Source organism: Coenobita brevimanus, chromosome 52 (genome assembly GCF_032717465.1).
Source record: "Coenobita brevimanus isolate Jiangsu-jjx chromosome 52, ASM3271746v2, whole genome shotgun sequence".
Lineage (NCBI taxonomy): Eukaryota > Metazoa > Arthropoda > Malacostraca > Decapoda > Coenobitidae > Coenobita > Coenobita brevimanus.
In genome coordinates, this window is record NC_137005.1 from 1700943 (window position 1) to 1721587 (window position 20645).

Sequence of the window (20645 nt, forward strand, 5' to 3'; positions counted from 1 at the left end):
CCCCAAACGGGATTGAGGCGTCTGGCAATAGATAGATAGATAGATGTTATATCATGAATCTATAAATTTACTGTAATTCGTGTCATGTCATCATCTTCATCATCCTGACCTTTTCTCATTTAAAGATAGAGTGAGGTAGGGTGCATAATACAAGGAAAAGGAAAGCACAAAAATGGAGACCTGTATGCCGTATGCCAGTTAAATATGCCAATACTCATTCACACATTGTTCAAGCCCCCAGAATCCTGGCCTCGCATAATGGGCCTATTACCTACATGCATATGTGCATTTTAGGGGGCATTTTTATTTACCCAGTATATGGTAAATGAGTGTGCAAGAAATTGATGTACGGAGGTTTGTGATACTGGGGAATTGGCAAGGGATTGATCAGTTTGAATTATGTACTGAGGATTCCACAACAATTGTTGGGCACACATTTTTAAATTTCATTGTCACTGGATTGATGATTGATTTTTAATATGAAGTGCTTATGTTATATCCATGAAATAGAGTCAGGTTTGAAGGGTGAATGAATTAGTATGTGGTCCATTTTCATTGGGCTTGCTCTTAATTATTTTTCCTTAATGTGTTTTTCTTTCTGGATCCTGCTTCACCCCACCTTTGTGTGGGAAAAAAGAGGGATGATGATGAGTTTTATTTTTGATATGCTTCATATACTCTTGCAAAATAGAATCAAGTTGACAACTATAAAGCTATAAAAGGGAAGCTGTACTCCCCTCATGCACAGTTCTTCCAATGAACTCTGTCCCTTGTTAGTTCCAAGCCTCATCATCTTCATAATTTGCTTTCTTACACATTCATATTCCATATCCTTCCACCTTTGCCTACCACACCTCTTCCTACCTTCAAATTCACACACACATAGGGTGGAGTCACCTTGACCCATACAAGGTGATGTAACGGAGAAAATCTGAAATTGACATACAGGGATAAGTAGTGATGCAAATGAAGCCAGTATCTTTGGCAGCACTGAGGGAGTGCTGATCAGCCCATAATGCAGCATGTATGTCTCCTGCATGTCCTGGTGGGAGGTAAGTGATCTGTTCCCCCATCCCCTTGATGAAGTTCTTCGACCTTACTCTAGCAGGGGTACCTGGTGTAGCCCGAGCCAAAAAAGGGGGGCACTCTAATCCTATTTGTTCTAGTTCAACTTTTCATTCTACCCCAGAAAGACCATGTACATGTAATGCCTTTGAAGGGGGATTATAAGAGGTCCAGGAACTTTCTATTTCAGCTTTTACACATTAACGCACACTATTTGCGAGCACTTGTTAACTGTTAGTAACTTCAAATGACCTCTGACTGGTGACCTCTAATGATCTTGGAGGTTAACCTCACATAGCCTGTGTATAACCTCATATAACCTGGAGGTTATATGAGTCTCCATGCCAAAAATTGGGGTGCTGGGTCCAGTCGTTCGAGCTTGTATTGTGACGTCAAATGACCTCCAACCGGTGACCTCAGATGACTTGGAGGTCAAACTCACATAGTTTGTGTCCAAACTGGAGGTCATATGTGTCTCCATGCCAAAAATGGGGCTGCTGGTTCCAGTCGTTTTGAGCCTGTATTACCGGTGACCTCAAATGACCGCGTAGGCCAGACTCACATAGCCTCTGTCTGAACTGGAGATCATGTGAGTCTCCATGCCAAATATTGAGCTGCAGGGGTGCCTGGCATTGCCCAGGCCAAAAAGACAAACACTCTACCGTTGACCTCAAATGACCCAGATCTGAATTTTGACCCCGCTAAAACCATCCATGGGTCACCCTGACTCAGAATATATATGGGTCTGGGGGTCTCTGGCCCTTGGTTTGAGCATGATTGAAGGGCAAACAAACAAACAAACAATGCAGCTCTTTCACATACGGTACAGTACAGTATATAGATTCCTCATGTCAATAAATGCTAGTAATATGGTGTATGGATTATTATTATTTTTTTTATTCATTTGTTTTTCCCTCATCTGTTCGATTATATAAAAAAAAAAAAATACTCTAAACCATGGTGATATGAGTATGGATGGTGAATGTTGATGATAAGACAATAAGAGTGAACATAAAAGTTTTGGCATTTGTTATAATGTAGTTATGTAATGTACATTCTACCCTACATGTGAGAAATGGTCCACACATAACGATTTAGGAGTGATGGTCTGAACATGACGAATAAGGAGTGTACGGTACTGTATGTTGCACTCATGTACCGTACATTGCACCCACACTAACTTGTGTTCATGATCATCTTTATTCAGTTTTAAGATATATGATTACTTATGGTCGGTGGCTGGCCGGATGAATGTTGTGAGGAGAACTGCATGATCAGGGATTTGGCACCCTTTTTTAACGTGGCAGCGTCCGGATTGACTCAGTTGGATAGGTTTATGTGAAGCTACAGATCATGGTGAATGTTTTTGGTGTATCCAATAGAGCCAGGATTCCATGGGCTTGAATGATTAGTGAATGGAAGCGTGGCCCATTGGATTGGGCAAATTTGGGCTGTCTGGATATTGCTACTCCTCACCCTGCCCTAGGGTGGGAAAGGAGGTCCAGATGATGATGAATGATGATTACCTATGAATTAAAATGTGAGACATATTTAAATATAGGTATGTAATGCCCTTAAACGCCTGAATAGAATATACAGGAGAAGAGGGGAAAGACTTTAATCAGTTCCTTTACAAATAATAAATTTGCAGTCAGTGAAATGATAGAGAAAAAAAGGAAAAAATGGAGAGAAAATTGACCTCGAGGTTGCAAAAGATAAGACATGAATGACGATCTTTCTCAGGTTCAATAACAAGTCAGGTGGGAAGGACAGCATTATATTTGCATCTGACAGGGAGTAACTACAGGCAGTAAAGTGAAAGGAGTTATAAACACCTATCAGACGAACAACCAGTTGCCTTGCTAGCTTAATAAATTTCCCTTCCTCTCGTTCTCAATTCAGTATTCAGTAATATCCAGGATTATGACTTAGAAACATAATTTTTCTTTCTGATATTTTCTTCCTGTCTTACAAGATATTAACAACGAATGCAGGAAGCATTCTCATTGATTTATGCTTTTGTGTGTGTGTGTATGTGGCTGGAAGATGGGGGCACCAATCATCCACTTGCTCAGTGTAGGGATGCCTTATGGTCTCTACACTGAGTGACAAGCCAAATGGTTTCCTGTACCCAGGACACCATTTACCATGCTGGGTGGTAACCATATAACTGGAGTTTTTGGCTGGGTTAAGTGTCCCCCAGATTCCCCTGTCTAAAATCACTTAATCATGGCAAATGTTTTGTAGAACCTTGGAGGGCCCAATACCTGCCCAGGGCCTCACCCAGATGGACAGATTCGCATAGCCATGTGGAATGTGAGAGGTGTGAATGAGGAGAGCAAGAGAGTGGAAGTGGTGAATGTGTTCAGGAGTGCGAGATATGCCATGAAGGCATTGGGTGAAACAAAGATGAAAAGGTGTGAAGTGAAGGAGTGGGAGGGTGTAAAGTGTGTGAGGTCGGGCATGAATGGACGAGGAAGATGCAAGGAAGGAGTTGCTTTGTTCATGAATGAGGTATGACAGAGTGGAATGAGAGATTACAAATGTGTAAGCTCAAGATGTATGTATGTCAAGTTCAAATTTGAGAAGGTGAAAGTGGCTGTATGCACTGTATGATGACAGGAGTGAGAGAGAGAAATACAGGTTTTGGGATGAGCTGGATGAAGCAGTGGGAGAAATGCTCAGGAGCTATAAAGTGATCATAATGGCCAGTATGAATGGAAGAGTTGGCATTGGTCCTGAGGATAACGTAATGGGTTGTATTGGAGTACCAGGAGAAAATGATAATTGGAAGCAACTGAAGGATATATGTAATGAAAGGAGATTGTGCATTTTAACTTGCATTTCAAACACAAAGATGCACATAAGTATAAATGGTACAGAGGAAGCAAAGATCGTGTTTAAAGGAGCCTGATTGATTACGTACTTGTATAGAGGTTGATGTTGGGAATGGTTGCTGATACAAGGTCCATGAGAGGACAATATGGAGGTCTGTCAGATCATATGCTTGTGGTATGCAAGATCAAGGTGAGAGGAGTGCAGTGGACCAGGAGAGAGAGGAGCAGTCAGAATGAAAGACTGAAAGTTAAGAAGCAGAGGATCAAAGAAATTGCAGATGAATACAGGACCAAAGTAGGGGAGGAGTTGGAATCAGTGAATTAGAATGAAATAGATCTGGACAGCCTGTGGAATACATAAAGTGATTGCTTAGTTAGGAATGCTAAAGCGGTGTGTGGTGTGGCAAGAGTAACAACAAAGAAGAAAGGTACAGAGTGGTGGGACGAAGTTAAGAGAGCAGTGGAGGAAAAGAGGTAGAAATGGCTAGAGTGGTTACAGTACAGGGGTTCAGTTGAAATAAGAAATGAATATATTGAGAGCAGGAAGCATGTAGAGACTAGTTAAGAGGAAAAAGGAGGAGGTAGATGATGATCTAGGAAGAAAAGTTAATGCAAATTACTCTGAAAATAGGAAGTAACTCTTGAAAGAGGTGCGGAAACGTAGAAGTGACAGCAGAAAGAAATGTGAAAGTATGAAGGATGTAAGTGGTAGATTATTAACCCATGGGGATGAAGTAAGGACCAGATGGAGAACATATTTTGAAAGCCTGATGAATGGGAATAGAGAGGGCAGAGCCACTGTAAACATGATTGTTTGGGGGGGTGTGCAGAGAAAGAATGCAGTGCCAGGAAACATGACACTCACACAGGTGAAGAGCACTGAAACCTGGGAAAGCAGCTGGGGTTGATGAGGTGTATGCAGAGATGATTAAGTGTAGTGGAGAGAGCGGAATGAAGTGCTTGTTGGAGATATGTAAGAAGGCATGGATGAGTGAAACTGTGCCAGCAGAGTGGAAAAAAGGCAGTGATTGTACCCCTGTACAAAAATAAAGGTGAGCGAAGTGAGTGCGAGAATTATCGTGGCATAAGTTTATTGAGTGTTTTAGGGAAGGTAAATGGAAGAATTATTATGGAGAAAGTAAGAAAGATATCAGAAGTCTTGGTGAGTGATGAACAGGGTGACTTTAGGAGTGGCAGTGGATGTGTGGATCAAATACTTGCAGGAAGACAGATAATAGAGAAGGCTTGTGAGATGGACTGGAAAGTGTTTATGGCATTCATGGATATGGAAAAACCATACAACAAAGTAGACAGAGAAGGACTATGGAAGGTTTTGTGCATGAACGGTGTCGATGGTAAGCTGTTAGTTGCTGTCAAGAGTTTTTATGATGGTAGTGAAGCATGTGTAAGGGTAAATGGGCATCTTAAGTGAATGGTTCACGATCGGTGTGGGCATGTGAGAAGGTTGTGTGATGTCCCAGTGGTTGTTCAGTATACAGTATATATTGGTGGGGTGATGAGAGAAGTAAAAACACGAGTTACAGAGAGGGGGATGGCATTGGTAATGAATGGTGATGGATGAAATACCTTAGATTTGTTGTATGCAGCTGATGCAGTACTATTTACTAATACCAGACATGAACTTGTCAGACTAGTGCAGAGTTTTGTTGATGTCTGTGATCATCATGCCTTGAGAGTATGTGTAGAAAAGAGTAAGATGATGGTTATTGAGAGAGAAGGTGACTCCCAATGTGATGTTACAGTGAATGGAGAGACTGGAATTGGTGAGAGTGTTCAAATACCTGGGTACAATGATACAAAAGAGAGGAAAATATGCAAAAGAAGTGGAAAGTAGAGTGACACAAGGAAGGAAAGTAGCTGGTGCAATGAAGACCTTGATAAGAAACAGAGGCTTGTGTGTTGCAGCTGCACAAGGTTTACATGAAGGAGTGTTAGTTCCAACTTTAATATATGGATGTGTGACTATGTTGTAGCATGAAAATGAAAAGTCAAGAGTGAGAGCAGTGGAGATGGGACTGCTGAGGAATGTATGTGGAGTACAGAGAGTGGACAGGATATGAAATAATGTGATTCATGGAAGATGTGGAGTGAGGTAGGTGAATATGCAGTGCATTGTTGAGTGCGAGGCCTGGGGGGGGGCTAGGTTTTCAATGGAGGAGTTGAGTGGTAGGATGGGACTGGAGTGTATTGGTGTTGTGATGAGAAATAGATTGAGATGGTTTGGCCATGTAGAGAAGATGGGGGATGATAATTGGGTCCAGAAATTGGGAAGTGTTCATGTTAGGGGTATTTGTGTGTGTGTGTGTGTGTGTGTGTGTGTGTGTGTGTGTGTGTGTGTGTGTGTGTGTGTGTGTGTGTGTGTGTGTGTGTGTGTGTGTGTGTGTGTGTGTGTGTGTGTGTGTGTGTGTGTGTGTGTGTGTGTGTGTGTGTGTGTGTGTGTGTGTGTGTGTGTGTGTGTGTGTGTGTGTGTGTGTGTGTGTGTGTGTGTGTGTGTGTGTGTGTGTGTGTGTGTGTGTGTGTGTGTGTGTGTGTGTGTGTGTGTGTGTGTGTGTGTGTGTGTGTGTGTGTGTGTGTGTGTGTGTGTGTGTGTGTGTGTGTGTGTGTGTGTGTGTGTGTGTGTGTGTGTGTGTGTGTGTGTGTGTGTGTGTGTGTGTGTGTGTGTGTGTGTGTGTGTGTGTGTGTGTGTGTGTGTGTGTGTGTGTGTGTGTGTGAGAGAGAGAGAGAGAGAGAGAGAGAGAGACCGACTCTGGGCATAGGCTTCGCAGCCTGCTTTCAAGGCCCAGTAGTCCTCCCACATACCATACACCTCTACATGTCACCACTTCAGCGCTAACACCCACCGTCCATACTGAATACATGCTAGGATTGTCTCATTCAGGACTGGTGTATTGGTATTAGCGGGGGTATTTTTACGACATGGTTGCAAGAGGCAGACTGAAAACGATCTGGGACAAGGTCATTGAGTGTGACCTCAGGGATAAGGGACTGATGAGGGAAGTTGCCAGAGATCGAGCAGCATGGAGAGCCGCCATTAGGTGACCAAGACTGATGCATGCAAGCATGTGGAGAGGATGGAGGGTGAAAGACTGATGAAGAGAGTGTATGTGAGTGAGATGGAGGGGGGGAGAGGGAGGGGGAGGCCGAGGATGAGATGGAGGGATGGGGTGGAGAGGTATATGAGAGAGGGGTGTGTGAGTTGGGAGCAGGGCAGTGAAATGACGGGGGACAGGGCGACGTGGAGGCGATTTGTTTGTGGCCACCCCGAAGGGGATTGAGGCATCTGGCAATAGATAGATAGATAGATAGTTACCATCTGGCATTGTAAATAGTTTCCTGGGGTACAGGAAGCCATTAGACCTGTTACTCAATGTACAGCTATTTGAAGTGGAAAGAAGATATATAAAGCGACGGGAAGGTTGGGAGAAACAGGAAGAAAGGAGGACAGATACAGAAAACAAGTGATAAAGATGAAGGATGAAGTAGGTACCACTGCATCAAATGAGTGGATGATGGTTGCCACCACCCACCACTAGTGAACGATGAGTTAATGAACATTTGGCGAATTTCACCTAACATTTAGTAGATATTTTTTCTTGTTCTTTTTGTGGATCCAGTCCACCCTGTTTATTTTGGTCAGAAATGATTATGATGATGATGGCTTTGTACTCAAAGAGTTAATAATTCTGTGCTACCATACTGTACAAGTATTTATTTTTCAGAGAAAAAAGAAGGCAAACAAGTCTAAGAGGTCAGAAGTAGCTGTTAAAGAGCAGGAGTCAGATCATGGTGATAGTGGTGTTGAAGAAATGGACTCGAAAGAAGAGGAGGAGTCCACCACAAGTATCAAGAAATCTCCATTTTGGCTCAGCGTTGGCACTGGATTTGTTTGGGATGTTCCAGAGACTCCAATAGACACCAAAGCGTCCTCATCAGATGAAGATGATGATGATGATAATGAAGCGGGGAAGGTAAGAGGACTAGTAGATACTTTTATATTATCATTTATTACTTTACTCAGTATTGTTGTACTGTCTTCATTTAAAGGTCTATATTCAGTTTAATTTTGAAACATTATTCATTATATAAGATGTCATACACATTTTTAAGGAAAGAGCATAACTTATGGAGATGGTATCGTACAATGCTGTGTTGTTAGGTGCCTTGTTATATTTAACCCTTTGAAGACTGCATATCCCCCAGCCCCCTTATCCCCAGAACCGCAGAAAGGCTCCAATTTTTTAACGTTCACTGAGGTTGAATTTCTTCTTACAGGTTTCAAGAGATTGAATTTACACACCTGAAAATGTATATTTCACTCTCATATGACTAATGGTTACCGCAATATTGACCGTCAAAGAATGTCAAAAATAACAATTGTTGTCCGACATGTATAGAGAGAGAGAGAGAGAGAAAATAAAAAATTGCATGAAAGTAAATTTTGGTCTTATAGATTTGAAGAACTTGATTTTTTGCACCAGAAAATGTATATTTCAATCTCTTATGTCTGATGGTTACTGCACAGTCAACCATTAAAAAGAAAGAAAGAAAAAAAAAAGACCACTCCTTGCTATGAGTGAGAATGGGATGTCCTTGAGAAATAATGGGAATCAGGGAGGTGGAGGGAGTGTGGGGGTGCATCTGTAGGGGGGGTAAAGGGAGGGAATATTTCTGCCACACACACCCAACACAGTCTAGAGGAGACATGGGGGGTGTTTGGGTGGGAGGGGACACAGAGAGCAGGATTCAGAGGGGCAAATAGAGATGGAGAGATGGCCTGAGGATAGGGGCTCCCCACATCTGAGGAGGGGGCTGGATCATGCCTCCCACCGCCTAATCTCATGGTTTCCATTTCTTAGGTGCCATATGTGTATCATAAAAGAGGTAGGGTTACAGGTCTCCAGTTTTTTGTAACTTCTCTACAGTCGTCGGCCATAGGACTTTATCACACGTTATCTGAATCCCACAGTCGTTAGCCATAGGACTTTAGGGGTTAAGAATGTTTTAACTTCAAGGATGGGAAAATAATACCTCGATATGCGATATCCCTGGGTGTGATACCCCGGCTTAACAGTGAGAGTAGAAATACCATCGTACCCTGCCTAACGATGATCAAACCTTGGTTTAACGATGGGTTTTGATTTTTTTTACTGATTTTGATGATATTTCAGACTAAAATTGTGTGTTTAGGTTGATTTATAAACTGTTTTTAGACTTGGATTAATGTGTTTTAGCCATAGGTGGGGTGAACATTATCATTTTGGGACTGCTGTTTACTAAGCTTGATTTTTTTTCCAGATTTGACAATTTTCAGATTATTTTTGTTGGTTTTAGTGAGTTATTTACTGGTGTTAGGATTAGGTTAGCTTCTTTTACAGCTGTTAGGCCATTTAGATTGGCATTAAGCTTGTTTTTGGGCTCATTTGGGTGGGTTTTAGACTTGGTTTAAGGGGAAACCCAAGGCTGGCAAACACTGCACATTACATGGTAAAAGTACCCCGATATACGATACCCCCCTTAACGATGAAGTTTTACCTAACCAGTTACAGTACATTGTTAAACTGGGGTATGCCTGTACCAGAAGTACTGTAGTAGTGCCTTGACAATATGCCGTTTGATTTTTTTAATTATTATTATTATTACTTTTTAATGCAAGGAAGAAGGAATCAAAGGCCATGAGGCAGCAATAACTGTTCCTTCCAAGAGAAAAACAAAATACAGGAGAGAGCCAAATTCAGGATCTGATCATTTCGAGATGCCTGGACACACTGCATTTGAAAGACTGGAGATCATAGCTAGCAGGAAATACAGACAGAGGGAGACAGTTCCAGAGTTGACCAGTTGCATAAGTGAAGGACTGGGAGTAACAGTGAACTCTTGCATTAGAGAGTTGGACAGAAAAGGGTTGAGAGTTTGCTGATAGACGGGTGCTGCGCGCCCGTTGTAGAGGTGGAGGAATGCAAGCAGACAGTTCAGAGGAGCAGTGACCATTGAAGTAGTGATAGAAAAGAGATTAAAGATGCAACACTGCGGCAAAGAGACAGAGGATGAAGGGAGCCAGTAAGAGGAGGAGAGTTAATGAGACAAAAAGCCTTCGACTCCACTTTCTTGAGAAGAGCTGTATGTGGGGAGCCTCCCCACACATGAGAGTTGTACTCTACACAGGGGCAGATAAAACCCATGTATAGAGTAAGCAATTATGCAGGGGTAAAGAAGGAATGGAGTCGGCTTAGCACACCCAATCTCTTGGAAGCAGAATTTACAGGAGATGTAATGTGATCTTTCCAGGATAAGTCCTGAGTGATTGAAAACCCAAGCATTTTCAAGGATGATGCAGGATTAAGCTGAATATTATGAAACATTAGTGGGTACACCTGTGGAAGATTTTGTTGGGTTGATAGGTGTAAGAATTGAGGCTTTGATGCATTAAAAACAACAAGATTATTTTTACCCCGGTCAGAGATACAAGCCAAGCCAGACATTAGGTGTGCCAAAGCCTCATCCCTAGTTTGTTGAAGTAACTGCTGAGATGGACGTTCCGGGAACTGAATGGAAAGGTGAAGGGTGGAGTCATCAGCATACGAGTGGAAAGGGTTAGATGTACATCTTAGAAGTTCATTGATGAATAAAAGGAAGAGAGTTGGTGATAAGACAGAGCCATGAAGAACACCACTGTTGCTAGATCTAGGAGAAGAACAATAGCCATCTACAACAGCAGCTATAGAATGACCAGAAAGGAAGCTATAGATGAAGGCACAGATAGAAGGATAGAAACCATAAGAGGGCAGTTTGGAAATTAAAGATTTATGCCAGACTTGATTGAAAGCCTTTGAGATGTCGAGTGCAATGGCAAAGCTTTCGCCAAAGTCCCGAAACGAGGATGACCAGGGGTCTGAAAGGTCTTTTCAGTCGCTACTTCAATGGTCACTGCTCCTCTGAAGTGTCTGCTTGCATCCCTCCACCTCTACGATGGGCGCGTAGCACCCATCAAGCAATAAACTCTCATCCCTTTTCTGTCCAACTCTCTAATGCAAGAGTTAACCGTTACTCCCAGTCCTTCATTTATGCAACAGGTCAGCTCTTGAACTGTCTCCCTTTGTGTGTATTTCCTACTTCCTATGATCTCAGACTTTCAAACGCAATGTGTCCAGGCATCTTGAAATGATCGGATCTTGAATTTGGCTGTCTCTTGTGTTTTCTTTCTCTTGGAAGGAAGAGTGTGCTGGCTCGTGGCCTTTGGTTCCTTCTTCCTAGCATTTAAAAAAAAAAAAAAAAAAAGAGAGAGAGAGAGAGAAGGACCTAGGAATGATTATCAATAACATACTATCTCCTGCTGACCCTGTTAGTGAGAAGGTATGGAACATGTATTCACTGCGTGCTAATATGAGAATAGCACTCACATATATAAATGAAGACATGCTGAGAAAGATAACATCATTCATCAGACCAACCCTAGAGTATGGATCAGTAGTCTGGAATCCTCATCTCAAGAAGCACATAGATAAGATTTAATCAAAGGGCTGCTACAAGATGAGTACCAAGCTTAAGGGATCTAAGCTACGAAGAAAGACTAGAAAAATTGCATTTGCCAACACTACAGGAGAGATGGAAAAGAGAAGACATGATTATGCTATATAAATGTGTCTCAGGGAAAGAGAAAATAGACATAAAAGAGTGTATAACCTATGGGGAAGCATCAGCAAGAGGACACTAAAAAAAACTGCATAATGCCAACGCTACAGGAGAGAAGGAAAAGAGGAGACATGATTATGCTATATAAATGTGTCTCAGGGAAAGAGAAAATAGACATAAAAGAGTATATAAACCTATGGGGAAGCATCAGCAAAGGGACACTGGATAAAAAAAGAGTTGATAAAGACGTAAGGAAATTCAGTTTCCCAAATAGGGCAATTGATCAGTGGAATGCACTACTGAATGAAATAGTGTGTGCCAAAACAATTTACAAATTAAAGGATATGTTTGATAAAAGTGATTTAATACACGGGACAGTACGAGCTTAACACATTCATGTTAAGACACAGTTAGGTAAGAACAATTAGGTAAGAACACACACACACACACACACACACACACACACACACACACACACACACACACACACACACACACACACACACCAGATGGAATCTCTAATTGGGCACTGAAGAAATGCAGAGAACAACTGGCGGATAAGATTCACAGTTTAATTGTGTTCTCTGGAAGAGGGGAAAGTGCCTCAAGAATGGAAGAGGGCAAATGTGGTACCAATTTATAAGGGAGGAAACAGGGAAGAACCCTTGAATTTATAGACCAGTGTCCCTAACCAGTATGGTCGCAAAATTGTGCGAGAGAATTCTGAAAGATAGATGGGTAAAATAACTAGAAGAAATGAATATTTTGGTTGATAGTTTGGATTCAGAAGTGGAAGGTCATGTGTTTCCAACTTGATGAATTTTTACTCGAGAACGATTGACGTGCTTCAGGAGAGAGATGGTTGGGTGGATTGTGTGTACAGTATTTAGATTTGGAGAAGGCCTTCGACAAGGTACCCCATAAGAGACTAATGTGGAAACTAGAGCATATAGGAGGACTGAAAGTGAACCTCCTGGAATGGATGAGAGACTTTTTGAGAGACAGACAGATGAGGACAGTAATAAAGGATGGTATGTCTGGATGGAGGGAAGTAACAAGTGGGGCCCCACAGGGCTCGGTGTTGGCGCCAGTAATGTTCCTGATTTACATAAATGATATGGTAGATGGAGTGAATAGTTATACAAGTCTGTTTGCTGATGATGCAAAGATCTTGAGGAAGGTAGAGGTTGAGGAGGATTGTAAAATGCTGCAGAAGGAGCTGGATAGGATACACGAATAGAGCCAGATGTGGGAAATGAAATTCAGTGCAAAAAAAAAAGTAAAATATTGGAAATTGGTAAAAGTACCAAGAGGCCATCACTGAATTATTTGATGGGTAATGAACCTATCACAAAAGCAAGAGAGGAGAAAGATTTGGGAGTGCTGGTCCAGGACAGTATGTCACCTGAAAAACACATTAACAAGACAGTTAGAGAGACGTATAAACTCCTGACTAATATAAGAGTAGCTTTTCATTTTATGGATGAGGAGATGATGAAAAAATTGATGGTGGCCATGATTCACCCCAGGTTAGAATATGCAGCAGTGGTGTGATCCCCACACAAAAAGAAAGATATAAATAAGATTGAGAGAATACAAGGAACAGCAACCAAAACAGTCCCCAGTCTGGCAGATCTGTTGTACAGAGAGAGACTGGAAAAGATGGCTTTGCCTTCCTTAAAAGAAAGGAGAAAGAGAGATGACATGATTGCAGTGTTCAGGACCATGTTGGGAGTAGATAAGATTGACAAAGAAGATCTGTTTTTATAGGATAACAGAGTAATAAGAGGACACAGAATGAAATTGAAGAAGCCAAGCTGCTTGAAGGATATCAAGAAATATAGTTTTTCTTATAGATGTATAGACCTGTGGAATAGCCTGGACAAAGAGGTTGTTTGTCTAAAAACTTAAACGAGTTTAAAGCTAAATTTGATTTATTGAGAAACAGAGACGGGACCCCACAACCATAGCTCATTTCCTGTATATCACAGTTAGGTAAATACACACACACACACACACACACACACACACACACACACACACACACACACACACACACACAAGTAATGGGGTTAATGAGGTATAAGCACCCAACAAGTGTCCCACCTTTTTGTGAAAGTACTAAGAAAAATAAGAAAAACACTTGATTACTAGTTGGGGAGGTGAGTTATATGTAACAAGATTTCTACAATTTCTTAAGAGTAAGTGTTAAGTACTATATTACATGTATAGTATAATCTTCAGAAAAAGAAAACCAAAAAGCTAAGCAAGGCAGAGAGGATAGCAGCAGCAAAGGAGGAAGAGCGTCGTCTGCACCAGCTGGAGTGTGCGCGCTTAGAGGAAAATCGTAACCCTCAGACAGCACTAGATTTTGAGGAACTACTCCAGCGTACACCAAATTCCTCTACTCTCTGGATCCAGTTCATCAGCTTCCATCTTGAGGTAATGCTGCCTTCTCCTATTTGTGTTTCTTGTAATTAGTGGGTACTGCTTGTAGTAATTGTTTTTTCCTGCCACTCTCTTGTTTGAGGTTATCGACTGTCAACTGTATTGTAAAAACAGTAAGTAAACCCCTAATTTTTTAGTCATTTATGGAATACTAATCATTGTCATATGTGATCAGCCTACATGTACAGCCTCTCAAAAAAGTATCTGCCCTTTTCCTCATTGTTGCAGTGTGACAATAATGAAGCCATATGAACAGCATACACCTAGGTTATGTTGGTAAGCCTGACATCCTAGAATGGAAGAGTTGCCAGCCCCACCTACAGCACATAACATGTCCCCCAAATAACAAAACTCTTCCACACACTCAAGAGAGAGCAAGTTCAATCTTTTCACGCCTGACGATATCCACCGACTCTCCCTGACACATTTCACACATAAAATCAGCATTATCTTGCAGTGTACCTCTAATACCACTACATCTCATATGCACCCACTTATCACAAACACTGCACAAGATGGAGTTACTTCCCATGCCCTTGTGACAAGTTGTACATGGCCACTCTCCCTTTTCTTTGACAGTACTGCCACCAACCCTAGATACCATTCCTTGTATTTTCTGCATTTACTCCTAAGCCCTTGTGTCCCATACCATCTTTCCACTTCCTAAATCTTTCCTCTGCATTGTTATTATCATTATTATTATTATCATCATCGTCATCATCATCATCATCATCATCATCATCATCATCATCATCATCATCATCATCATCATCATCATTCAGTCCTACATTGCCCCATGAGGAGCGTAGGAGCCCGGGGCTAGGCAAGTTGGTCCTGACATTTCAGATGAGAGTGACCAGCCTTGCTCATCCCTGAGTGGCATTACGTGAACAGTAAACACCAGTCACCCCTTGGATATAAACCTTCACCAGCTCAATCCGATTGGAGCACTGTAATTACCCACTGAGTCACCAGGCGTCAAACTTTGGTTATGTGGTTACCACTCAGCGTAGTAAATGGTTTCCTGGTGTACAGGAACTGTTTGACTTGTCACTCATTTTAGTTATTATTATTATTCATCCGGACCTCCTTTCCCACCCAAGGGCAGAGTGACATCATTATTATTATTATTATTTTTATTATTATTATTATTATTATTATTATTATTATTATTACGGGGTGCTCACCATCCACTCACTCAATGTAGTGCTGCTCTCAGGTGCCTGTCTTTGCCTCTCTTCTTTCTTTCTTTCCTTCCTCCTCTGTCGTTCTTTCCTTCATTCTTTCCTCTTCCTTCTGTCTCCGGGTGTCTCTACACTGAGTGATAAGCCAAATGGTTTCCTGTACACCAGAAAACCATTTACTACGCTGGGTGGCAACCATGTAACCAAGTTATGGTGCCTGGTGGTTTATTGAGTAATTAAGGTGCTCCTGTCGGATTGAGCCGGTGCAGGTTTATATCCAACTGATGTTTGGGGTTTATTGCTCATGTAATGCCATTCAGGGATGAGTGAGGCTGGTCCCTCTCATCTTAAATGTCAGGACCAACTTGCCTAGCCCTGGCTTCTATGCTCCTTATGGGGCAACACTGGATTAGATGATGATGATGATGATGATGATGATATTATTATTATTATTATTTTGTGGTAGGTGGGGGCACTCACCATCCACTCACTCAATGTAGTGCTGCTCTCGGGTGTCTGCCCTTTCCTCTCCATCCTTCTTTCCTTCCATTCTCTTCTGTCTTTCTTTCCTTCATTCTTTCCTTGTCCTTCTGCCTACAGGTGACTTTACGCTCCCTCTTCTGTCTTTCTTTCCTTCATTCTTTCCACTTCCTTCAGCCTGTGGGTGACTCTACACTGAGTGACAAGCCAAATGGTTTCCTGTGCACCAGGAACCATTTACTACGCTGGGTGTTAACCACATAACCAAATTTTGGCTCCTGGTGGTTTAGTGGGTAATTATTGAGCTCCAATCGGATTGAGCCATTGAAGGTTTATATCCAAGGGGTGGTTGGGGTTGATTACTCATGTAATGCCACTCAGGGATGAGTGAGGCTGGTCACTCTCATCTTAAATGTCGGGACCAACTGCCTAGCCCCGGGCTCCTACGCTCCTCATGGTGCAATGTAGGATTGGATGATGGATGGATATTATTATTATTATTATTATTATTATTATTATTATTATTGATTGACTGCAGTGCAGTCAGTTCAAATAATCAGTGAACTTAATAAGCTTATATAGCATCACCATTTATCTGAATGATGGTCATTAAAAACTATCTGTACAGTTTGGATCAGCGTGCCATGAAAAGAATGTACAGTATGTAGGATCATGATCCAAAAAATTTAGTAAACACAACTGTAGAGGTGTAGCAGTGTGAGTTGTTTTTTCTGCTTATTCCCAGTCTTTCAGGCCGAGCAGATCCATTGACCATATATAAGCAACTTTTTGTAGAACCATCCTTCAGGATGGTACAGTGCCATGCAGGGATCCAGTGTCCCCTTGTGGTAGACAGCATTTCACCAGGGTCAGACCTGGGTCCTTCCCTGAGTGAGATGCAATACATTATGAGTAGCTTTGGCTCCCAGGTGGATGCCACAGTTGCTCCACCCACGGTGCACAGCACCATCTCATGTTGGCTCCTCATCAATGCAGCAGTGTGAGTAAACTTGAAATGTTGTACTGAATCAGTCTTCTTATCTAAGAATGCAGAGGTGGAGCAGGCTAAGGCAGTGGCACGGCGAGCCCTTCAAGTGGTAGATCCACAGGAGGAGGAAGAGCGCCTCAACCTGTGGACAGTGTTGCTACGGCTGGAGGTCACCTATGGCACACCTGAGGAAGTGGCAAAAGCATACACAGAGGCTCAGGCTGCATGTGATCAGCTTAAAGTTCAGATGGCTATGGCCATGGTTTATTCTGAAGCCAACAAGTTTCAGGTAGGCAACCACAAAGAAGTAACAACACTTATTAATAATCTTAGAGTCAGGGTTGGCAAAAAAAATACTTTTTTTTTAACAAGCCCAACCCACCTGCGTTTTTTCAGGTTTTTTCACAAACTACTGAGAAAAAACAGGCAAAAGTGGGTTTTTTCAAAGTTTACCTTAAATTTAAATAAAATAATGTTTCTGCTGTACATAATTATGAATAGCCCAATAAAATCTAATTTTCACACAGTTATTTGAATGAGGGAAATGAACACAATCATGTTTTGACCTGTTTGGCTGTTATCCTTGGGCTGCCTCCTACACAGCAAAACATGCTTCAGCATGAGAGGCTTGAGAGCACTGCACAACTCATGAGCTGGCAAAGATCAGTCCATACTACACAATAGTAGGAGAAGGAGTCATTTGCCTTGCTACTCTCCTTTCTTTGGCAATTATATACTTGCAATTTTCAATCTTCTGAATAATTATTACTGAAAATTCTATTGCATAAGTGATTTCACACATTATCTTAACAGTAATAACAGCTTTTGGTAACCAAATATCTAAGCCTATAAAATACATCTGTTTTAAACAGAAAGCAATGTTTATATTTCTATAGAATTATTGATATTTGGTGATGATATGAGTCAAGATATAGTATAAGTTAACTCCAGTAATGATTACTGTTATATAACAAATTTATCCCACTCCGTATTAAAACTGAAAACCATATCTGTCAAAAATAATTTTACTCATAATTTTAAAACTTTCAAAATTAGAGACGGGTAGTGCTGTCTGTAAAGTTTGTATTCACCAGATGAAAACCAGGGAAATTTACTATGACTTCAAGTCACATACTGTTAGGATTTTTTAACCCAATATTATGCACAGGTGTCATGTTTACACTCATTTTGTAGAAAAGTGTGACCAAGGTATTAGTATGAATGAAGAAATTGAGTGCAAAATTTCATGTTTATTTCAAAGATCAGAAATATGCCTCGCACAACTGGTTGTGGTAGAAAAAAAACAGTAAAGTGGGTAAAATAGTGGTTTTTTTTAAGTGGGTGTTACTGAAACAACCCGGGTGGGTAAAACCGTGTTACCTACTTTGGTGCCAACCCTGCTTAGAGTACACTCTCACCTTAACATCTTTTATATTGTTTTGGCTAATGTCAGACGATTTCATTCAGCCTAGTTAAAGATATCCTCAGCTGTAATGCGGTAACAAGCAGGCTCCACTTACCACTTCAGTCTGAGGGGAACCCCCCAGCTCAGCAGTAAAAAAGAATCTGGGTCATTTTAGACCCCAGGCATTAAATGATACCCAAAACTCTCCTTTTGCAATTTTAATGAAAAATATAAGGGTACATCTGTAAAATATAAGTCTTTGACTATGCATTAAGAGTATTACCACAAAAATTCACCGAGTCACACAGAAGGCTGGCCCTTTAAACAGAAGAAATGCCCTTTAAATGTTACCTTGACATAAGTACTTTTGAACAAAAAATTTCCAGTACAATTTGCCATACCTTCTGAGAACCTAGGACCTAATGATAGGGCAACATCACGGCAGCAACTGGAAGGCCTACCTCCCAAAAAAGATATGAATCTGCAAAAGAGAAATTAGAGTGACTTTCCAGCCTTATGTGTGACCCGGGATTTTTATGATATTGTAGTACTGTACTCTTTAAGGATAGTCAAAGGCATATACAGGGTGAGCTTAAAGTCTTTCCCTGATTACAAACGTTTATTGGACAAAACTTATGCTAGGTACAAACATACAGTTTTTTGCAGCTTAAACTTTACCTCCAGAGTTTTTTTTTCCTTTACACACGAACTTCAACATGTGCTCCGTTTGTTGCCCGGAGTACATCTAAGCGATACTCAATTTTACGCCATGTGTTCTGCAGCATGTCTTCAATCACCGTCGCTATTGCCTGTGCAATGCTTGCCTTCACAGTTTCAAAATCAGGAACTGGTGAACATATACCCCCATAAAAAGAAGTCAAGAGGGGTAACGTCTGGTGAATGTGGCAGCCATGGTGTTGGACCATCTCTCCCAATCCATCGGTTTGGAAAGGTTGCATTCAAGAACTGACGGATAGCTAAACCCCAGTGTGGCAGTGCACCATCTTGTTAGAAAACTACCCGTGGCTGAAACTCTTCTAACTGAGGTGCAACGTAAAGCTCCAACATGTCCAAGTAAACTTTTGCTGAAATGGTGGGCTAAACAAAGAAAGGTCCAATAACCATGTTATGCATTAGACCACACCAAACGTTCACTTTACCGCTGTGCCTCTGGTGCTCTAACACAAGATGTGGGTTCTCTGATCCCCAGATATGAATGTTGTGCCTGTTTACCATACCTTGATGTAAAAGGTGGCCACATCAGAAAAAAACAACATCTATCTATCTATCTATAGCCCGACGCCCTAATCCCGCAAAGGGTGGCTGCAGACAAAACGCCTCCAAGTCACTCTGTCACCCACCATTTGACTCCCCTCCCCCAACTCACCCCCCCCCCTCCCTCATATACCTCTCAACTCCATCTCTCCACCTCATCCTCGGTCTACCCCTCCCTCTCCCTCCCTCCACCTCACCTACATACACCCTCTTAGTCAGTCTTTCATTCTCCATGCTTAAGGTAATCATTGCCCTCATCAATTCGTTGCAGAATCTCAGCAAAAGCAGGACGTCGGGGACAGTCATTTGTCCCCAAAGCTTGAACGATTTGCACTTTGTACAGTATGCTTGCAAACGAAGGCATTTGTGCAAAATTTTAACCACTGTGCTTTGTGGTATCCTGAGTTCTGTTGAAGCACGACGAGTTGATTTGCGAGGGCTGCGTTGAAAAGCAACACACACAATATCAACATTCACTTCTGTCACGAATCAATTCGCGACATTTCCTTTTTGTGAGAAGCTACGAACTATTAGTGGAAAACTCACTGTGTATCGCTCAGTTAACCGTTTCTCTCTCCATTTCGGAGTAACTTTTCAAATAATTCGTCACTTTCAAAAGTGACCGATTTAATGCACGTCACTAAGTGCGCTACTGAGCGATACAATTGTTTCTTTATCGTTCGCCTCTGCTTGCATAAACCGTTAGCCACGCCTTCTTCCGGTGGCTCGTGCTTCCTGCCCATACATTATTTGAATTCAGTCTTGTGTTTGCTGTGGCGGAGAAAGGTTCTGTGCTCAGAAGTGGAGAGGTCAGCTAGCACCCCAAGCTCCACTAGACAGTTAATCCAGTCCTCCCACCTTAGTGGTGATACATAGCATTCATCGACTGGTATTTCTTTTGTGTATTTTGTAGTTTTAAGAGCTTAGTTAAGGTGTTTTTCACTAGTGGTAAGTATTTAGCTTCTGTGTGAGTGAGCGAGTGCGTCTCATTGATTTGATTTGAAATGTAATGTTAAATTTATTTTTGTGATTAATAAATTTAACAGTTCTATTTCTTGAGCTTAATGTAGAGTAAAAATCTTGTTTCATTTCTCCATAATTAAGCTTATTTTCCATACAGCTCCTAGCTTGCATAAACATTTACTATTCATAACTGGTACTTAGACCAGTCTTGTTGTATTAACTTAAAATCCGTTGTGCCAGGAGTTAATGCATCAGCAAGAACCTGATGTTATTATTATTAGTATTAGTTATTTATTGTCAGGGGTGATGTAACTTTCTCCAGAGGCTAACAGTACAGTAATTCAGCAATT

The 20645-nt window shown here is 41.5% G+C and overlaps 1 protein-coding gene across 1 annotated transcript in view; it reads left to right on the forward strand.

The window, feature by feature from the left end:
- The window catches only part of Rrp5 (Ribosomal RNA Processing 5), a 75477-nt gene that overhangs the window by 32293 nt on the left and 22539 nt on the right, over nucleotides 1–20645 (forward strand). The window contains exons 10-12 of the mRNA XM_080272938.1: nucleotides 7643–7891; nucleotides 13797–13994; nucleotides 16711–16941. Of these exons, the coding sequence (XP_080129064.1) occupies nucleotides 7643–7891; nucleotides 13797–13994; nucleotides 16711–16941 (678 nt within the window). The remainder of the gene's footprint in view (nucleotides 1–7642; nucleotides 7892–13796; nucleotides 13995–16710; nucleotides 16942–20645) is intronic.